General features: G+C 47.9%; 2 protein-coding genes across 4 annotated transcripts in view; both read right to left on the bottom strand.

Moving 5' to 3' along the window:
- The window catches only part of LOC131475973 (protein shisa-6-like), a 77329-nt gene extending 75390 nt beyond the window's left edge, over positions 1-1939 (bottom strand). The window contains exons 1-2 of one of the 3 annotated variants that reach the window (XM_058654386.1): positions 1533-1939; positions 230-1090 (exon numbers count right to left, since the gene is read on the bottom strand). In XM_058654386.1, coding sequence (XP_058510369.1) covers positions 230-801 — 572 coding nt within the window. In that variant the 5' untranslated portion in view covers positions 802-1090; positions 1533-1939. The remainder of the gene's footprint in view (positions 1-229; positions 1091-1532) is intronic. The other 2 variants (XM_058654384.1, XM_058654385.1) reach the window with 2 other exon arrangements.
- Positions 1940-8721: 6782 nt separating this feature from the next.
- On the bottom strand, positions 8722-12867 carry LOC131475234 (uncharacterized). The gene is made up of 2 exons (XM_058653208.1): positions 11806-12867; positions 8722-9117 (listed from the first exon to the last, which is right to left on the bottom strand). Exons 1-2 carry the CDS (start codon positions 12865-12867, stop codon positions 8722-8724), a joined length of 1458 nt encoding a protein of 485 aa, XP_058509191.1.
- Between the last annotated feature and the right edge of the window lie 4141 nt (positions 12868-17008).

Below are 17008 nucleotides of genomic sequence, written 5' to 3'. Positions count from 1 at the left end.
GGTTTTCCAGCAGGGATCGGGTAGATGCCGGATCCCGATCCCTGCTGGAAACCAGATTCAAACTTTCACTGTAACCATGGAAACAGCCTTAGTTAGTAACTTAGTTTGTCCATTTTCTCACATGCTGTAGAACAAATCAGGTTTCCAGTCAGGGTCAGTAATCACAACCACACCCCATATAATTGCTCATCGCCCAGAATGCACTGCGCTAATGAGGCGGAGATCTCACCTGTGCACGTTCATTTCCTGAGGAGGCTTCGTGGCTTTGTCGTAGGCAACTTTAACACAAATCCCAATGGCGATGATGAGCGCGACGACGCCGCACGTGATGTACACCGTGGCGTTGGTCTGGTCCAGCTCCGGGTCGTACGTGTCGCCCGTGGGCGCCGGGGACGGCGGCTGCGTCTTGATCCAGTCCGGCGTGTTGTAGTTGGTGCAGCTCTTCTGCTCCAGCCGCTTGCCGCGGTCCGCGCAGCAGAAGCGCAGGAAGCAGCTGCCGCAGCAGAAGCGGTGGTCCGTGTTGTTGCACGCGAACTCCTTGTCGTACTGGCCGCTCACGTCGTAGTAGCCCAGGCACGTGTCGTGCTGGACCGCGGGCGCCTGCAGCTGCGTGATCTTCCCCGCCGCGGCCGCGGGGACCGCGGTGGTGCTGCTGCCGTTCACCGCCTTCAACTTGTTGTTCCGGTTCTGCGAGGGTTTGGTTTTCCTGTTGGTGGCGGCGGCGGCAGCGGCGGCGGCGCACAGGACATTCAGCGGGTCTAAGTAGATGAAAAGCAGCAGGAGGTGCTTTGTCCCCATCATTCGAGGACACGCTGGTGGGTTTCTGTCCTGAGTGTCACTCTGTCCACGTCCTTTACCGAGTGCAGCTTCTGGCGGGTTTGTCCATCGCAGGTGCTCCACCTTTACGCGCCGACTTCTCGCTCACGGATTGTGACTGGCGGCTTTTACGCACATCACACGCGCAGAACATCTTAACACTGTGTGGTTCTCGCGCGGCTCCAGATGTTTATTCTTCTTTTGATTCAAAACTTTTGGCTGCAGCAGAGACGAAAGTCCTTCAGGTGAAATCTGTCTTTTTCTTCATGTGACACTGCGAACAAAGAGAGACGTGTCCAGCACATGTCACTCAAGCTTAGACCAAATATCAAAGAAGAACTTGTATCAATAAGCAGCAACAATGCATGAAATCAGCACCACGGCCAGCGCCCGGGCTCTCAGGTTTCCACTTAAATCATCTCCTTCTTTTATTCATTATTTCTTTTTCTCTTTTTTTCACTTACAACACCTTTAAAAAAATAAATATTCCACTAAAAAAACAGTTTTCGTGAATCGCGCGAGTGAAATATTCGCCGCAGTGATAGCGGATCATCGCCTCATCATGTGCGTAAACTTGGAAACGGAGAGGGTTTTTTTTCCTTTTAGGAAGAAAAAACATAGAAGTTAATTTACTTGTGTTAGTAGATTAAAGAATGAGAGGCTGTGGCGGGAGAAGAAGAGAGAAGAACAGGGAGAAGAAGAGGGAGAAGACTTACCGGGTTCACGGCGGTCTGTAACCGCGTTGTCTCAGCCACTGCCACGGAATCAAAACGCCTCAGCAGCGCGAGAGAACAGGACCTCTCCCCCTCTCTCTCTCTCTCTCGCTTCCTCTCACTCCCTCACTCCCTCTCTCTCCCTCTCTCTCTTTCAGGTGCCTCGGTTAATTATCAAACCCTCCCTCCTCCTCTTCCTCTCCCTTTCCTTTTCTCTTCTTCTTCTATGTTTTTTTTGCCTCTGGGCTTCAGTCAATAACTCGCGGTTGAAAACGAGAGCGAGAGAGAATATAAGAAGTCTGTCAGTGAAAAGCTGCTGCTGGTGATTCTGTGTCTGTTTATGCTTCAACGCGCGCTCAAGCTGCATCCACACACCTTCCGTGTGTGTGTGTAGATTCTTGTACAGCAGTCTTACTGAGGACACTCCCTATAACCGCACCATAAAACCTTAACTCTCCAAAAGCCCTTTAAAGGTCCAGACGAAATAACGTGTTTAAGTGTCTTAAAGAAAGTGTGTGTGTGTGTGTGTGTGTGTGTGTGTAGTATAGAACTCAGGAGGCGAGGACATTTTGTGACCGTGAGGACAACAGGACTGGTCCTCACGGTCTGTCACACCTTATAAGGACTGTTTATAGGTAAAGACTTGGTTTTAGGGTTAGGTTTAAACTGGTCCCTTACCTTCACCTTAATGAAATGCCTCACCCTAACCTCACCCTAACCTAAACCCAATTCTAATCTTAAAACCAAGTCTTAACCCTCAAACCCTTTAAGTGAGGACCAGATAAAAATGTCTTCACAAAGACAGGTTTATATCAGAACAGAAACTTTGGAGTGCGTGTGTGGAAATTGGACTTTTGCACAATTTGATATTAAAAAATTTGGATTTTCAGACTTGCTTTTCAGGTTTAGTAAGAAATCTCAGGCAATCAAACCATATTATTTTGTAGTGTTGAATTTTTCAGTCATAGAAATTGACATTTTTTCTCTTGAACTGGCAAAGTGTTCCCTTTTTTCTGTGAATTTCCACTTGTTTCTATAAACTTTATTTCAAGACTGTGACTGAATAGTGGTGAATTTTTAGATACTTGTGTGATTATTCATCTTCTTCACCTTCCTCAGGTTGGGTGTCTGTGTGTGTGGAACATTCACCCATCATCATTTATTGAAACACAACATGTTTTAATTAAAATAATGTATCTGCATAATCATTTACGGAGGCTGCTGTCGCTGCAAAGTCATAACAAGGAGAAATATCTGGAGTGGGAGTGGACGTAAAAAAAAAATGTATTAATGGAGAATCATTTATTCCACGGCGCTTCATTGGCGGCTTAATCGTATTCATAAACCGTGTTTTAATCTGGTGAAATCTGGCTGCACCAGATGGTGAAAATCACCTCACTGAAAACGTTGTGACGACGCGGGGAAATTGATTTTCAAATACTTTTTTAACGACGTCGTCCTCGCTCGCTCAGTGTCAAATCTCGTCCATCTGTCGTGAAAACGGGAACCTTCTGCCAACGCCGAGTCGTCTGAGTGAGATTTGATCGAGGTGAAGGTCTGCTCTTCATCACGTGAACGCAGATAAATGATATATGTTAGAAAGTACTGTAGTGGCTCTGAAAAAGTGATACAATTACAACTGTGAAATAAAGAATTACAAAGTAAAGGCTTTAAACCATTTCTCTTTTGTTTAGGATTTGAGGGCGTGTCTTAAAATTATGGCTTGACGACTCACCGGAGTCATAGCTCCTCCTCAAACACTGTCACCAAAACCCTTAGCGAGCTTTATCAACAGTTTACCGTTCACCCGTGAGGCGCTGCACCTGCTCATAAGGAACTCCTGCTGTGAGGCTGCAGTACCCCTGATGAGAGACAGAGGGAGACAGAGAGCAGCTCCGTGTAACAGTTTTGTTGTGAAACTGACACCGAAATGGTGAAAAATTCACGTTTGTTGAGCAAGTGGCTTGAAACCGGAGTGTTTACATTAAGATTCTGTTCAAGATGTTGACTTTGGTCCCCACTAAAGTGAGTGGACCAGTATGTGTGTGTGTGTGTGTTACGTCACTTTTCCACTTTCCACAGTTCTATTGCCGTGACATGTTTTTTTTCTACGCGACACAAACACACAAAGCACTTGTAAAGCAGTCGTTTTGGGTGAAACTGAATCGTTAGAATCAGTTGATGACTCTTCAGCGACGACACTCTCTGACCAATCAGAGGCCGGCAGTCTGCTGACATCACAATTTAGTACCGGCTAGCTCGCTAGATACTAAAAAAACACCAGGTGCTATCTCTGATGGAAAAGCAACAAAAATGAGAAGAGTTGAGGAAATCTAAGTCTTATACTTTATTAATCCCCTTAGGAAATGATTTCCCTGCATTTGACCCATCCTAGAATTAGGAGCAGTGGGCTGCCACACTGAGTAGTGCCCAGGGAGCAATGGGGATTGAATACTTTGCTCAGGAGTATCCCAGCCCTTCTGACCTGGTGGGGACTTGAACCAGCAACCCTCCAGTTACAAGCCAAGTTCCCTTTCCACTTGGCCACTGCCAACAAACTTTCAGCAGGAAGTTGAATTACAGTGTGTTTATATTTAAATTCTGCACAAACAGTGACCAACAGAGATGTTCATAGACTTTGGTCCCCACTAAAGTGAGTAGGTCAGTATGTGTATGTGTGTGTGTTTGGCTCCTCCCCAAGAATCCTTCTCCAGATTCCTCTAGAGTCTCGTTTCAATAACGGCACCACACTACTACAGTGCAGTAGCGGCTAGCAATGTTGCCTAGCAGCAAAAGGACTTCTTGCTGCCAAGACAAGAATGCTAACCACTACACCAGCCGTGCAGCGCGCAGAGGTTAATTGGACACACAAATTGACCGCAGGTGTTTGTCTCTTTGTGACCCTGACAACCGGTCCAGGGTCCGCCTTTCACCCTGTGTCAGCCGGGATTGGCTCCAATGACCCCCCCTCCCTGTGACCCTCACGTGGAGCATAAAGTGGTACAAAAATGAATTAATGATCAGTAACGACAAACACATGTTTTGCCCCGACACTCATCACTTTCACTACATCAGTGCAGTTTCATGCATTAAAAGTCAGAACACGGTCGCTCGTTCTACTCCTTCATGAAAATACATGTTGTATGAAATATTCAGACGCCAGACGCCTCACTAATCACTTCAGACACGTCCTCCATCAAACCTCCAGCCTCCTCGAGCGCCAAACATCTGCACTGAGAGTGAAAGTAGTGCACACTGGCTTGTCCACAAACATGTCCCCACACTGTTCTCGCTGTAACAAACATGTTAGAAGTACAGCAGGGACAGACAGACAGACAGACAGACAGAGTGACATCCTCCTCCTGCTGTCCACGGCTTCTTCTTCCGCTCACAGTTAGAGAGACAGGCGGGGATGGACAGGGTTGTCCTAACCTGATCTGTCACCTGGACAGGTTGAGTCTGGCTTATTTGACTTGTCTCCTCTCTCTCCCTCACCATCACCATCTATTCACTGGACACAGTATTGCAATTGTTTCGGGTGGGAGGGGGGGGGGGGAGACATTTCTTGACAGTCGGGTGTGACGAGGCGAGACAGGAAAGAAGAGGAGAGAGAGAGAGAAAAAGAGAGAGAGTCTCTGTGACGTTAAAAAATGCTTCACAGTCACTGCAGTCGTGTGGCACATAGTCCCAAAACTATTCAGCCACCACAAGAGGAATTATACCAGAATTATAGTCCTAAGAACTAAGGTTCCATCCAGATTCCTCTGTTTTTCTGTTTTAGTTTTTAAAAGATGTATAAATTCTGCTCAGGATGCACCTGTCGTCCACACTACCCTGGTGTTTAAAGCTCACAAAGTCTTGTGAGCCTGAAAGTCACTTTTTTATCTTAAGTAAACATACTTAAAGACATTTACTGTACTTAAGTAGCAAAAGTCATTTTCTGATATAAAATGTACTTAAGTTTTGGAAATAAAAGTATTCAAAAAAGTGCAGACTTAGGCTTGTGCCATGGTGGCTCAATGGTAGGGCCAGTTGTCTGTCAGCTGGAAGGTTGTGGGTTAAATTCCTGGCTCTGCTCATCTACATGTGTCCTTGAGCAGGACACCCCATGTTGTAGTGTGTGAAGGTCATCAAGACTAGAAAAGCTCTATATAAATACAGACCATAATACCAATGCTTCTGATGATTTTATTTGGTCATAACGAGTAACAAAGTGAGTTAGAGGAAATGTAGTGGAGTAAAAGTACAAGTTGCAGAACGCCAGAAGTCCGACTCCAGTCCGACTAAGCGTATGCATGCAGGAGTAATCGGACTATTATCCAGGTATGTTAGTCTGACTAAGACTGGCTCGATTGTAGTCGGACTAACTTGGTTACATGACGTTAAGAAAACTGAATTATTGTCTAAGTCTGACTAAAATCAGACTTTAAGTGTTAAGAAAGTACATGAAATAGGTGAATATCGGACGTGCCGCCGCAGAAAAATGACAAAGTTACACACTGTAGCTTTAAAATCTCCACGTCTTACAAGAAACTGTGATTAAAGTTTGTTTTTAAGGAGTAATTGATAAAAAAAAAAGACGGTAACTCTTGTCTTTGTGTAGTCCACTCTTTGCACAGATTGGTCCAAAATTTCTTTTTTTCTTTTAGTGATGGGACTCTTGGTCTTCTCAGTTGTCCAAACTATTTTATCCTGCACAGCTCATTTCACATCTCACTGAGACACAAGGAGAAGAAGAAGAAGAAGAAGAAGAAGAAAAAGAATTAGAAGAAGAAGAAGAAGGAGTGCACTTTAATTGCTCGGCCGTACTTTACAGCAGTCATGTGATCTCCCCCTGTGGCCCTTTGAACAAAAAGAGAAGAAACGCTACAGTGCTCCTGACAGCGCTTTACACATAATATGACAAGCAGATGAGAGAAAGAAAAAAAAAGTGCACGGAGCGTTTGATGAATGTCTCTCCTCACCGGAGGATCTGGAAGACGGCGTTTTGCAAATTGGCCCTCGGTTCCCGTGTCACTCAAACCGCGGCACATGACTTGGGCGCGTTTGAGCACAAAGGGAAGAGGAATTTGTCCATTAAGTGTTAAACAGCTCCGAGTTCGCGAGCCTCAGCAGAAAAAATCGCTGACGGGTGACGACAGGGTCGACACTGGCTGAGGAGTGATGACACCGTAACTCCACAGAGGAACGTTCTCCCCGACAACAACAGCAGCTGGGAACGTTGACGCCATGTTACATCGTAACTGTTGCGATGATTAGTGTCACAGCAGGTGTCGGAACACTTAAGAGTCCTGGTGTCCTCACGTCCCCCCCGGTGGTGCCGTGGAGGTATAGCAGCATAAGCGTAAAGGTTTTTAAAACACTGTAACACTGAGCGTATAATATTGCAGACGACAACAGTTATTACGGTAATTTCACTTGCGCCGTTACAGGAATCCAGAGAATCTTGGACATTTGATACAAACACTCACACAAATGTTACTTTAAATATGTTTTATATTGTACAACTTTCAATTTTAACACACACGATCTTCTGTTTGTGTTCAACTACAGTGTGTTTTTTTTGTTGTTCTTCATTTTGAATTGTTCGAACACTATTTTAACATGGGAAAATGGGCAAAAGAATTGGTGAACACAACAAAACAGTGAATTCCAAATTAGCACAACCAGAAGAAAAACACACCTTTAATCCACAAGATTAAACCAAAATCACTGAAAAAACTGAAACTGAAACTTAACTTACATTACTTTACATTTCATATATTTTATATTATCTTCTTTAACATTTGGGTGTGTGATTATGTTGTTCCTTACATTTTATACATATTACATTACATTACATGTCAATTAGCAGACACTTTTATCCAAAGCGACTTACAATAAGTGCATTTAAACATTTGGGTACAAATAAGAGCTAGAAGTAAGTAAGAGCTTCAAGTAAGCCAAACTATGAAGTGCTAGTCATAAGTGCGATGTATACGTTTTTTTTTTATCACCGTCGTCTTAGTCAACGTAGAGTCGGAAGAAATGTGTTTTTAGTTGGCGGCGGAAGATGTGGAGGCTTTCCGCTGTCCGGATGTTGATGGGGAGCTCGTTCCACCATTTGGGAGCTAGGACAGTGAACAGTCTCCAGTTCTGCGAATGCCTCTGCGATCCTCTCAGTGAGGGGGCAGCGAGCCGGTTTACCAATGCAGAGCGGAGTGGGCGGGCTGGGGTGTAGGTTTTGATCATGTCCTGGATGTAGGCTGGACCGGATCCGTTTGTAGCATGGAACGCAAGCACGGTGTAGTGTGGGAGAATTTTGGTAAGTTGAAGACCAGTCGAGCTGCTGCATTCTGGATGAGTTGCAGAGGTCGTATGGCACACGCAGGGACTCCAGCCAGGAGGGAGTTGCAGTAATCCAAGCGTGAGATGACAAGAGCCTGGACCAGAACCTGTGCCGCCTTCTGGGTTAGAAGAGGCCGTATCCTTCTGATGTTGTGCAACATGTATCTGCAAGATCGAGCTGTTGCAGCAATGTTGGCAGTGAGGGAGAGATGGTCATCAAGTGTCACACCCAGGTTCCTTGCGGTATGAGACGGAGTTACCACAGAGTTGTCGAGGGTGATGGTCAGGTCTGTGGTGGGAGAGCCCTTTCCTGGGAGAGAAAGAAACTCAGTCTTGTCGAGATAGAGTTTCAGGTGATGGTCAGACATCCACTGAGAGATGTCGGTCAGACAAGTGGAGATCCGTTCTGCTACATGTGTGTCGGAGCCGGGAGAAGAGAGAATGAGTTGGGTGTCATCAATCACTGTGAGCTTTTCCCACTCACTGGGGTTCGGGAAGGACGAGGAGGCGGCGTTGAGGGAGCAAATATACCAGTTTATTGTCAACTGAAAACAATTAACCAAACAAAACCAAAAGCAGTCAGCTGTGGCTGGCTGTGATGTCAGCGCTCTGCTGCGCTGCGCTGCCCTCACTCTCTGTGTCTCTGTGTCTCTGGGTCTCTCCGTCTCTCTCTCTCTCTCTGTGTGTCCGCGTGAGGACCCAGCCTACTGCAAGAGATCAGAACCAGGTTACAAACATGCTTATATAGCTGACTAATTACCTGATTCTGTCCAGCTGTCTGATCACCGGCTGAGCCACTCCTTCCTTTCCTCCAGCAGCCGTCGCTCTAACCAAGCCCCACTGCCACATACCCCCACCGCCCGACTTAGGCCGGGACCCCGCCGGCCGCAAGCCCACTCCCCCCCCCCTCCGCAGAGCGGGAGAGAAAGTCGGCCACGGCCATGCGGTTCCCCGGCCTATGGATCACCTTGAACCGGAAAGGCTGTAAAGCCAGATACCAGCGAGTGATCCGCGTGTTGGCATCTTTCATGCGGTGGAGCCATTGGAGCGGGGCATGGTCCGACCAGAGGGTGAATGGGCGCCCCAGGAGATAGTAGCGGAGGGCACCGACCGCCCACCGTATGGCGAGGCACTCTTTCTCCACCGTACTGTAGCTCACCTCCCGCTGAGCTAGCTTCCGGCTTATGTACAGTACGGGGCGGTCGACCCCCTCCACCTCCTGGGACAAAACGGCCCCCAGCCCGCTGTTCGAGGCGTCGGTCTGCAGGATGAAAGGGAGAGAAAAGTTAGGTGTGTATAAAAGTGGCTCCCCACAGAGGGCTTGCTTAACCCTCTCAAACGCCAGCTGACACGGCTCCGTCCACTGGACCGGATCTGAGGCACCTTTTCGGGTCAGGTCGGTTAGGGGGCTGGTCAGCTCCGAGAAGGCCGGGATGAACCTCCTATAGTAACCGGCCAGCCCCAGAAACCTCCTAACCTCTTTTTTGGTCTTGGGTCTCGGGCAGGCTGCAACCGCTGCGGTCTTTTGTATCTGTGGCCGCACCTGCCCTCCCCCCAAGTGGTACCCCAAATACCGTACCTCCCTCCGTCCAACTGCACACTTCCCTGGGTTGGCCGTGAGCCCCGCCCTCCTCAGGGACTCCAGCACTGCTCCCACCTGCTGCATATGCTGCTCCCAGGTCTCACTATGAATGATGACATCATCCAAGTAGGCCGCAGCATATGCAGAGTGAGGCCGCAGCACCCGGTCCATGAGGCGCTGGAACGTGGCTGGGGCCCCGAACAACCCAAATGGAAGCGTGACAAATTGGTACAAACCATACGGAGTGGAGAAGGCCGTTTTTCCCCTGGACTCTAGCGACAAGGGAATCTGCCAGTAGCCCTTGGTCAAATCCAGTGTCGTAAAAAAGCGAGCCGTGCCCAGCCGATCCAGGAGTTCGTCGACCCGGGGCATTGGATAGGCATCGAATTTGGACACCTCGTTGACTCTACGGTAGTCCACACAGAACCGTATTGACCCATCAGACTTGCGAACAAGAACAATGGGGCAACACCAGTCACTGTTGGACTCTTCTATTACTCCCATCTCTAACATAGCCTGAAGTTCTGCCTGAACAGTTTTCCTCTTATGTTCCGGCAGGCGATAGGGTCGTGAACGCACTGTCACACCCGGGGAAGTTTCTATGTGCTGGCCCGGCGAGAGATGATCGTCAACGGGGACCGGCGCCGACCTGTTTAATTTAGTCACCTCCGGTCCCAGCTCATCTCTCTCAATCACCGTGGTGGCCAGAGAAACAGACGCCACCTCCCTCCAGGCTTTGAGGAGGTTAAGGTGGTAAATCTGTGTTGCTCCACCCCTGTCAGAACGCACAACCTCATAGTCAACATCCCCCACTCGCCGTGTGACCACAAAGGGCCCTTGCCACTTGGCGAGTAATTTGGAGCTAGACGACGGTAGCAATAGAAGCACTTTATCTCCCGGTGAAAACTGTCTAAGTTTAGCCCCTCTGTTGTACAGCCGCTGTTGACGTTCCTGGGCCTGGAGCAAATTCTGCCGTGATAACTGACCCAGTGAATGGAGTTTTGCTCGCAGGTCCAGTACGTGCTGTACCTCATTTTTACTGGTGCTTGGACCCGCCTCCCAGTTTTCCTTAACCAGGTCCAAGACACCCCGAGGTTTCCTGCCGAACAGGAGTTCAAAGGGCGAAAAACCCGTGGAGGCCTGGGGCACCTCCCGCACTGCAAACAACAGAGGGTCCAACCATTTATCCCAATTACGACTATCCTCGTGTACGAACTTACGAATCATGTTCTTTAGCGTTTTGTTAAACCGCTCCACCAGGCCATCAGTCTGGGGATGGTACACACTAGTCCGGATTGAGCGGACGCCCAGTAATTCGTATAGCTCGCGTAGTGTACGTGACATAAACGATGTGCCCTGGTCAGTCAGGATCTCTTTCGGGATCCCAACTCGGGAGATGACCTGAAACAGTGCCTGTGCAACACTCTTTGCCGAGATGTTGCGCAAGGGTACTGCCTCGGGATATCGCGTTGCATAGTCCACTAGAACTAATACAAAGCGATATCCCCGTGCGCTCCGGTCTAATGGCCCGATGAGGTCCATGGCAAGTCTATCAAAAGGGACCTCCATTAATGGTAATGGGCGCAAGGGCGCTTTTGGGGTGGCCGGAGGGTTGACTAATTGACATTCGCGGCAGGATGCACACCACCGACTTACATCCGCCCGAATGCCCGGCCAGTAAAATCGGGCCATGATCCGGTTCAGTGTCTTATCATATCCGAGGTGACCCGCCATGGGGTTGTGGTGAGCCGCCTGGAAAATCGTTTCTCGGCGGCTTTTTGGGACTAACAACTGGGAGAGCTCTTCCCCTGTTCGAGCGTCACGACTCACTCTGTATAAACGGTCTTTAACGACAACAAAGTAGGGGTGAGAGAGTGCTGCGTTAGGGTGAACCGGACAACCATCAATTTCCATCACTTGGTCAAAGGCGTGGCGGAGGGTCTCATCCCGAGACTGTGCTAGGGGAAAATCTTCCATGGGCGCCATCTGTGCCCCCCCCCCAGCAGCGTCGGGATGCGGCACCTCCGCCTCACCACTAAGGACAGCACATAACTCACATTTCCCTGACTTACGTGACCGCACCCTCATGGTTTCCCCTGCTAAGCTCGTAAACCCCGGCCAATTTGTCCCCAAAATTAGAGGGTGCGTGAGGCGAGTACTAACTCCAGCCTTTACTCTATGTTTTTTCCCTTTAAAATAAATTTCCAGAGCCACCACCGGATAATCGTGAATATCCCCATGCACACACCTCACCCTCACCCACGATGCCTCCAACAATGCCCCCGGTCGAACCAAGCGCTGATGGATCATGGTCTGTTCACAACCAGAATCCAGCAGAGCTTGATGTGTACCCCCTTGTATACATACCGGTATACGGTACGTCCCTTCCGAACCGGGGGAGGGGGCCGGCGGCCCGGCAACCCGAACCACTTGCCCCACTTCCATGAGCGGGCACTCCGCTCTGATGTGGCCGGGCTGCCCACACCGCCAGCACACCTGCCCTGGCGTCTGAGGAGCCCCCCGGGGTGCCAGGTGATCAGACGCGTAGGCTGGGCCCTGAGGGAAAGACGGCAGAGGGTAATTAGACGACCGGAGCGATGCATGCTCCGGCTGTGTGTGTGTGTGTGTGTGTGGGTGTGGTGCAGGAGCCGATGCCGCTGGGAACCTCCTCCTCGGGGCTGGAGTGGGACGGCTGGCAGGGATCGTCGCTGGCCTGGTCTCCTCCCTCATGCTCCGCCGGGGAAGAGAGAGATGGTCCTCCGCGAGGACGATCGCTGCCTCGATGTTGGCCGGGCGGTGGCACTGGACCCAATTGGCTGTGGACGATGGTAACCCAGCGATGAACTGCTCCAGCGCCACCTGTCCAACGACGTCCTCAGCGGAGTGGGTCCCCGGCTGGAGCCAGCGCCTCGCTGCGTCCAGGAGCTGCTGCGCGTATGCAAAGGGGCGCCCGGCTCCTTCAAAGGAGAGCCCCCTGAACCGCCGCCGGTGTCCCTCCGACGTACTGCGCAGCCGGTCCAGGATGACTCTCCTCAGCTGTGTGTAGTCGTGGCGCGCGGCCGCCGGCAGGCTGTGCGCGGCCAGCTGCGCCACGCCGGTGAGCAGGGGAAGAAGCCGAAGCGCTCTCTCCTCCTCCGGCCACCCACACGCCTCCGCCGTGCCCTCGAAGATGTCCAGGTATGCCTCCGGGTCATCTTCCGCGGTCATCCGCTGCAGGGCGACGGCCGGAGACCGTCCTCGACCGGGCTCCGGGTCGGCGCCGTGGGCAGCCGGGCGTTGCAGCAGCTCCCGCAGGAGAGCACGATCGTCCCGCTGTGACGCCGCAATGTCCGCGAGGAGCTGGGACTGCTGCTGCTGCAGCGTGGTGGTGCTCTCCTGCATCGCAGCGAGGTGCTGAAGGGCCAGCGACAGCGGAGATTGTCCTTCCATGTGTCCCTGTTCAGGTGCCACTGTGAGCTTTTCCCACTCACTGGGGTTCGGGAAGGACGAGGAGGCGGCGTTGAGGGAGCAAATATACCAGTTTATTGTCAACTGAAAACAATTAACCAAACAAAACCAAAAGCAGTCAGCTGTGGCTGGCTGTGATGTCAGCGCTCTGCTGCGCTGCGCTGCCCTCACTCTCTGTGTCTCTGTGTCTCTGGGTCTCTCCGTCTCTCTCTCTCTCTCTCTCTCTCTCTCTCTCTGTGTGTCCGCGTGAGGACCCAGCCTACTGCAAGAGATCAGAACCAGGTTACAAACATGCTTATATAGCTGACTAATTACCTGATTCTGTCCAGCTGTCTGATCACAGGCTGAGCCACTCCTTCCTTTCCTCCAGCAGCCGTCGCTCTAACCAAGCCCCACTGCCACAATCACATATATATATATTATCTTATATATGTAATAATGTTGAGGCTTAGGTGTTAAAGGATTAACTTTCACGTCTGAAATCACTCATCAAATATTATCATTTTTTTGGTTTTAAGTTGCTTTGCCAAGTGTTCCCTTCATGTGCATTCATTATTAGGGGCGTGTCATGCCCCGCCTGGTCTCCGCCTACATCTCCTCCTTTCTCCACCTCCAGTATGCGATCAGCTCACCTGTGGCGAGAGAACACCTGCTTCCAATCCACTCATTGCCACACGGTGACCTGTGTGGTAACATAGTTTCCTCCGGTGTCGCTGACTCGCTGCTCATTGTTTTGTGGTTTATGGATTCCCACGCTCTCCCCCCGTGCGCCCACGCTGCCATCGACGCCGTTTGGAACCAATCGTCGCCTCCACTACCACTACTATAAATGTCTAACAAAACGTTGAGACATCACACCGGACGTCATTTTTCAGGGGGTTCAGAAGACACGCCCGTAATCCCATCTGTCTCTCAATCCAAGTGCTTTTGGAAAAGCAGTGAGTACTAATTAAAGTTTTCCACTTTATTTAAGTTAATATTGTATAATATAATATAATATAACTATAAAGGGGACAAAAAACGTCCTGTGAGTGAGTTATTTTTTGCCCATTTTTACAACTTTCAATAAGTGGCAGTTATTTACAATACATTGCATGTTAAAATAGTGTATTAACTGAAACATTTAAAATAATGTCTCAATGTCCAAAAACAGGACAAGAAATGGAAACTTATATCCAGGCGTGTTTCCAACTCTCTCCTCTCTGGTGACAAAGATGCTGATTCTCCCACTTCCTGTGAAATTACCTTAATAACCACAGCTTTCAGAAACCACTGGAAATGTCCGATATCTCAAACTGCCGCGTAACTACGGTAATGCAGAGTTTGCACGTTTGCAGTGACAAATGTTAAAAGTGAATTTTGTGCAAGGAAGAATTGAGGTTGATATTTATGTAAATGTCTCGTTCTGCTGTAAAAGTAAAAACCACATCTGCCTCTGTTTACCTGCGACTTTAATCTCAGAATTATACTTTATTTAATCTCAGAATTATACTTTATTTAATCTCAGTTTTCTACTTTCTTTTATCTCAGCATTCTGACTTTCTTTAATCTCAGTTTTCTACTTTATTTAATCTCAGAATTCCACCTTATTTAATATCAGCATTCTATTTATTTAATCTCAGAGTTCTACTTTGTTTAACCTCAGAATTCTGACTTTAATCTCAGAATTCTGACTTTAAATCAGGTATTTTACATAATTTCAAATAAAAGCATGTGTTATGAATGATAGTAGTTGACAATAAAAGGAAAAAAAAACCTCTTTATGATACTAAATCTTAGTTTTGTTTTTTTTATATGATTCCATTATATTAAGTGGTGGGCCGCATGTGGCCCACGGGCCCCAGGTTTGAGGCCCCTGTTAATCCAAGCAGGAGCCATGAATGAATGAATGAATAGTTCATTTCTATCGTAGCAAAGGTGTTTGGTGTTTTTTCTTGGATTATTTGGCTCATGAGTTGATGCACATCATCATGACTTGAATGAAGTGAATGATGTATGAATGAATGAATGAATGAATGATATATCCGTTCCTTATTTTCTGATCAGGAAGTCGGCAGCGATGGTCTCTCGTACATTTTGTGTGAGGAGATTTCCCGTGGGTCTGGATTTGGCTTCACTCAGAGCTCCGACCGAAATGTCTGCCCCAGTTCTGCAGCAGCAGAGGGGAATTATCTCTCCTCGGACACCGAGTCTGTTCAAGGGTCCGTTCTGTCGTCCTCTGTTAATGAGCCAGGACGCCTCGGCATGTTTCACACGCTCCAACGCAAAGTGATCCTCCTTTCACTCTTACAGCAGACACGCAGGCCTGCAGATCTCCACCAGTCATCAGCAACTAATTCATCAAAATAATCACCAGATTAAGTCGACATTATCTTTAAAAATATGTTTTTCCTCATTGTTTGACTGGAAACTGAAGGTTGTGTTGGCTTGCTCTCCTTCACCAAACTCCATTGAGAAAATCATCAATTTTAACATCACAGCACACAGGCGTGGTCGAACCACTGCTGCCTCCATCAGGAAGTTCAAATGTCTTATTTTGTATTATTCGGCATTTAAAATCCTTTGTTCAGATTCACCTCAGTGACACAAAGTGACCACAGGGGGCAGCAGTGGACCAGCAGCTCCTGTTTCTTCACAGACTAAAAACGCTGATTTTCTCTATGGACTTTGGTGTGAGTGAGAGTGAGTGGCTGAGAAAAGTCTGTCCAACAGTGACACGAAGCAGCAAACATACGTGTGTGTGTGCATGTATGTTATTACATATGTTAAAGAAGATAATATGAAGTATATCAAATGTAAAGAGCCTCTTACGACCACACAAACTCTCTTTTTGTGATAATTTAGACCTCTTTTTGTTTGGTTCTCGCCTCTCGACGAGCGTGAGAACAAATCACCGTCCTGTGCCACGTGTGCATATGAACACTTTAAATTATTATCATTGTTGAGGGGATGAGGTGCAGCAGTGGATACATGAAAACTAACTTATAGGGAAGTGTTGTGTTGCCGTGGTTTGTTTGTGTGTGTTCTCGCCTCATCACTGCTCTGCGATGCATAGAAGTGGATTATTATAAACCACACGGAACCTTAAAGAAGACTAAAGCAAAACATAGAGAATGCAAAGGAGGGTCAAGGGAAATTATTACTCAGTCTGCTTGTGTTTGTTTGCGTTAATGCATGTGTGTGTGTGTGTTTTGGAGAATGAAACGTGAGGTCCATGAATCACAGTGTGTGAGAGGAGGTTGTTGAAGTGTGTGTGTGTGTTTATATCTGTGTGAGGTCCATTTTTATCTTCATAATTGTGACGTTTATCTGAGTTGTATCAGCTTTTAAACTTTCCAATCTAACATAATTTTGATGTTTAGCAACATTATATATCAAATTTTGATATTTTTAGCTCAGAATTTTGACGTATTTCGTAATTTTTTAGACTTTATCACATTATTATATATACACTTACTGCACAGTGAAGTATTGTTTTTGGTGGCTGTGTGACTGTGTGTGTGCTTCTGTACTTGCTTTCAATATGAGCGACAGAAGCTTGTTAGAGTTTGTGAATTTTGACCCTGACGTGCATTTGAACGTGGTGAATGTGGTGAAGTCATTTCTGATCGCCTTGTTTCAAGTGTGTCTCATAATGCTGGGTGTGTGTGTGTGTGTGTGTCAGCGCGTGTGTGTGTGTCACACCATCACAGGTGTTTTGTGACAAACACACACACACACATTAATGTTGGGGACATCTGGCCCTGTCAAGAGTTGGCGGGCAAATAAAGAGCATTTTTAAGAGGGAGAGCCAACACTCGCAGTCATGAGAGGGAGGGAAACTTTCACACTGATACATTTCTGCTCTACATATTTGAAGAAAAAAAATACACATAAATTAATACTAATGAACGAATGATGGAATGATGACATCTTTCAAAACCTGTGAAACACACAAACCCAGAAAAAATTATTTATCTAAAAATGCAAAGGACGTCTGTCTGTATGTCTGTCCCTGAACCCTTCATGCCTTCGTCCTTATATGGACATCCTGTGTGTGTGTGTGTGTGGGGGGGGGGGGGGGGGGTCACATATTCAGGCTATTTTTATTAGCAGTGATTAAAAAGTAGCTGTAATTGTGCAG

This window comes from Solea solea, chromosome 16 (genome assembly GCF_958295425.1).
Source record: "Solea solea chromosome 16, fSolSol10.1, whole genome shotgun sequence".
NCBI classification, from domain to species: Eukaryota; Metazoa; Chordata; class Actinopteri; order Pleuronectiformes; family Soleidae; genus Solea; species Solea solea.
This window is presented reverse-complemented; position numbering and strand designations above follow the sequence as displayed.

Excerpts from the sequence above, each read along its gene's own strand:
- LOC131475234 (XM_058653208.1), bottom strand. The coding sequence starts at position 12,867 with ATGGAAGGACAATCTCCGCTGTCGCTGGCCCTTCAGCACCTCGCTGCG. Across the intron at positions 9,118-11,805 it reads AAGGGACGTACCGTATACCG|ACCGACGCCTCGAACAGCGG; the intron begins GTATGTATACAA and ends TTCATCCTGCAG.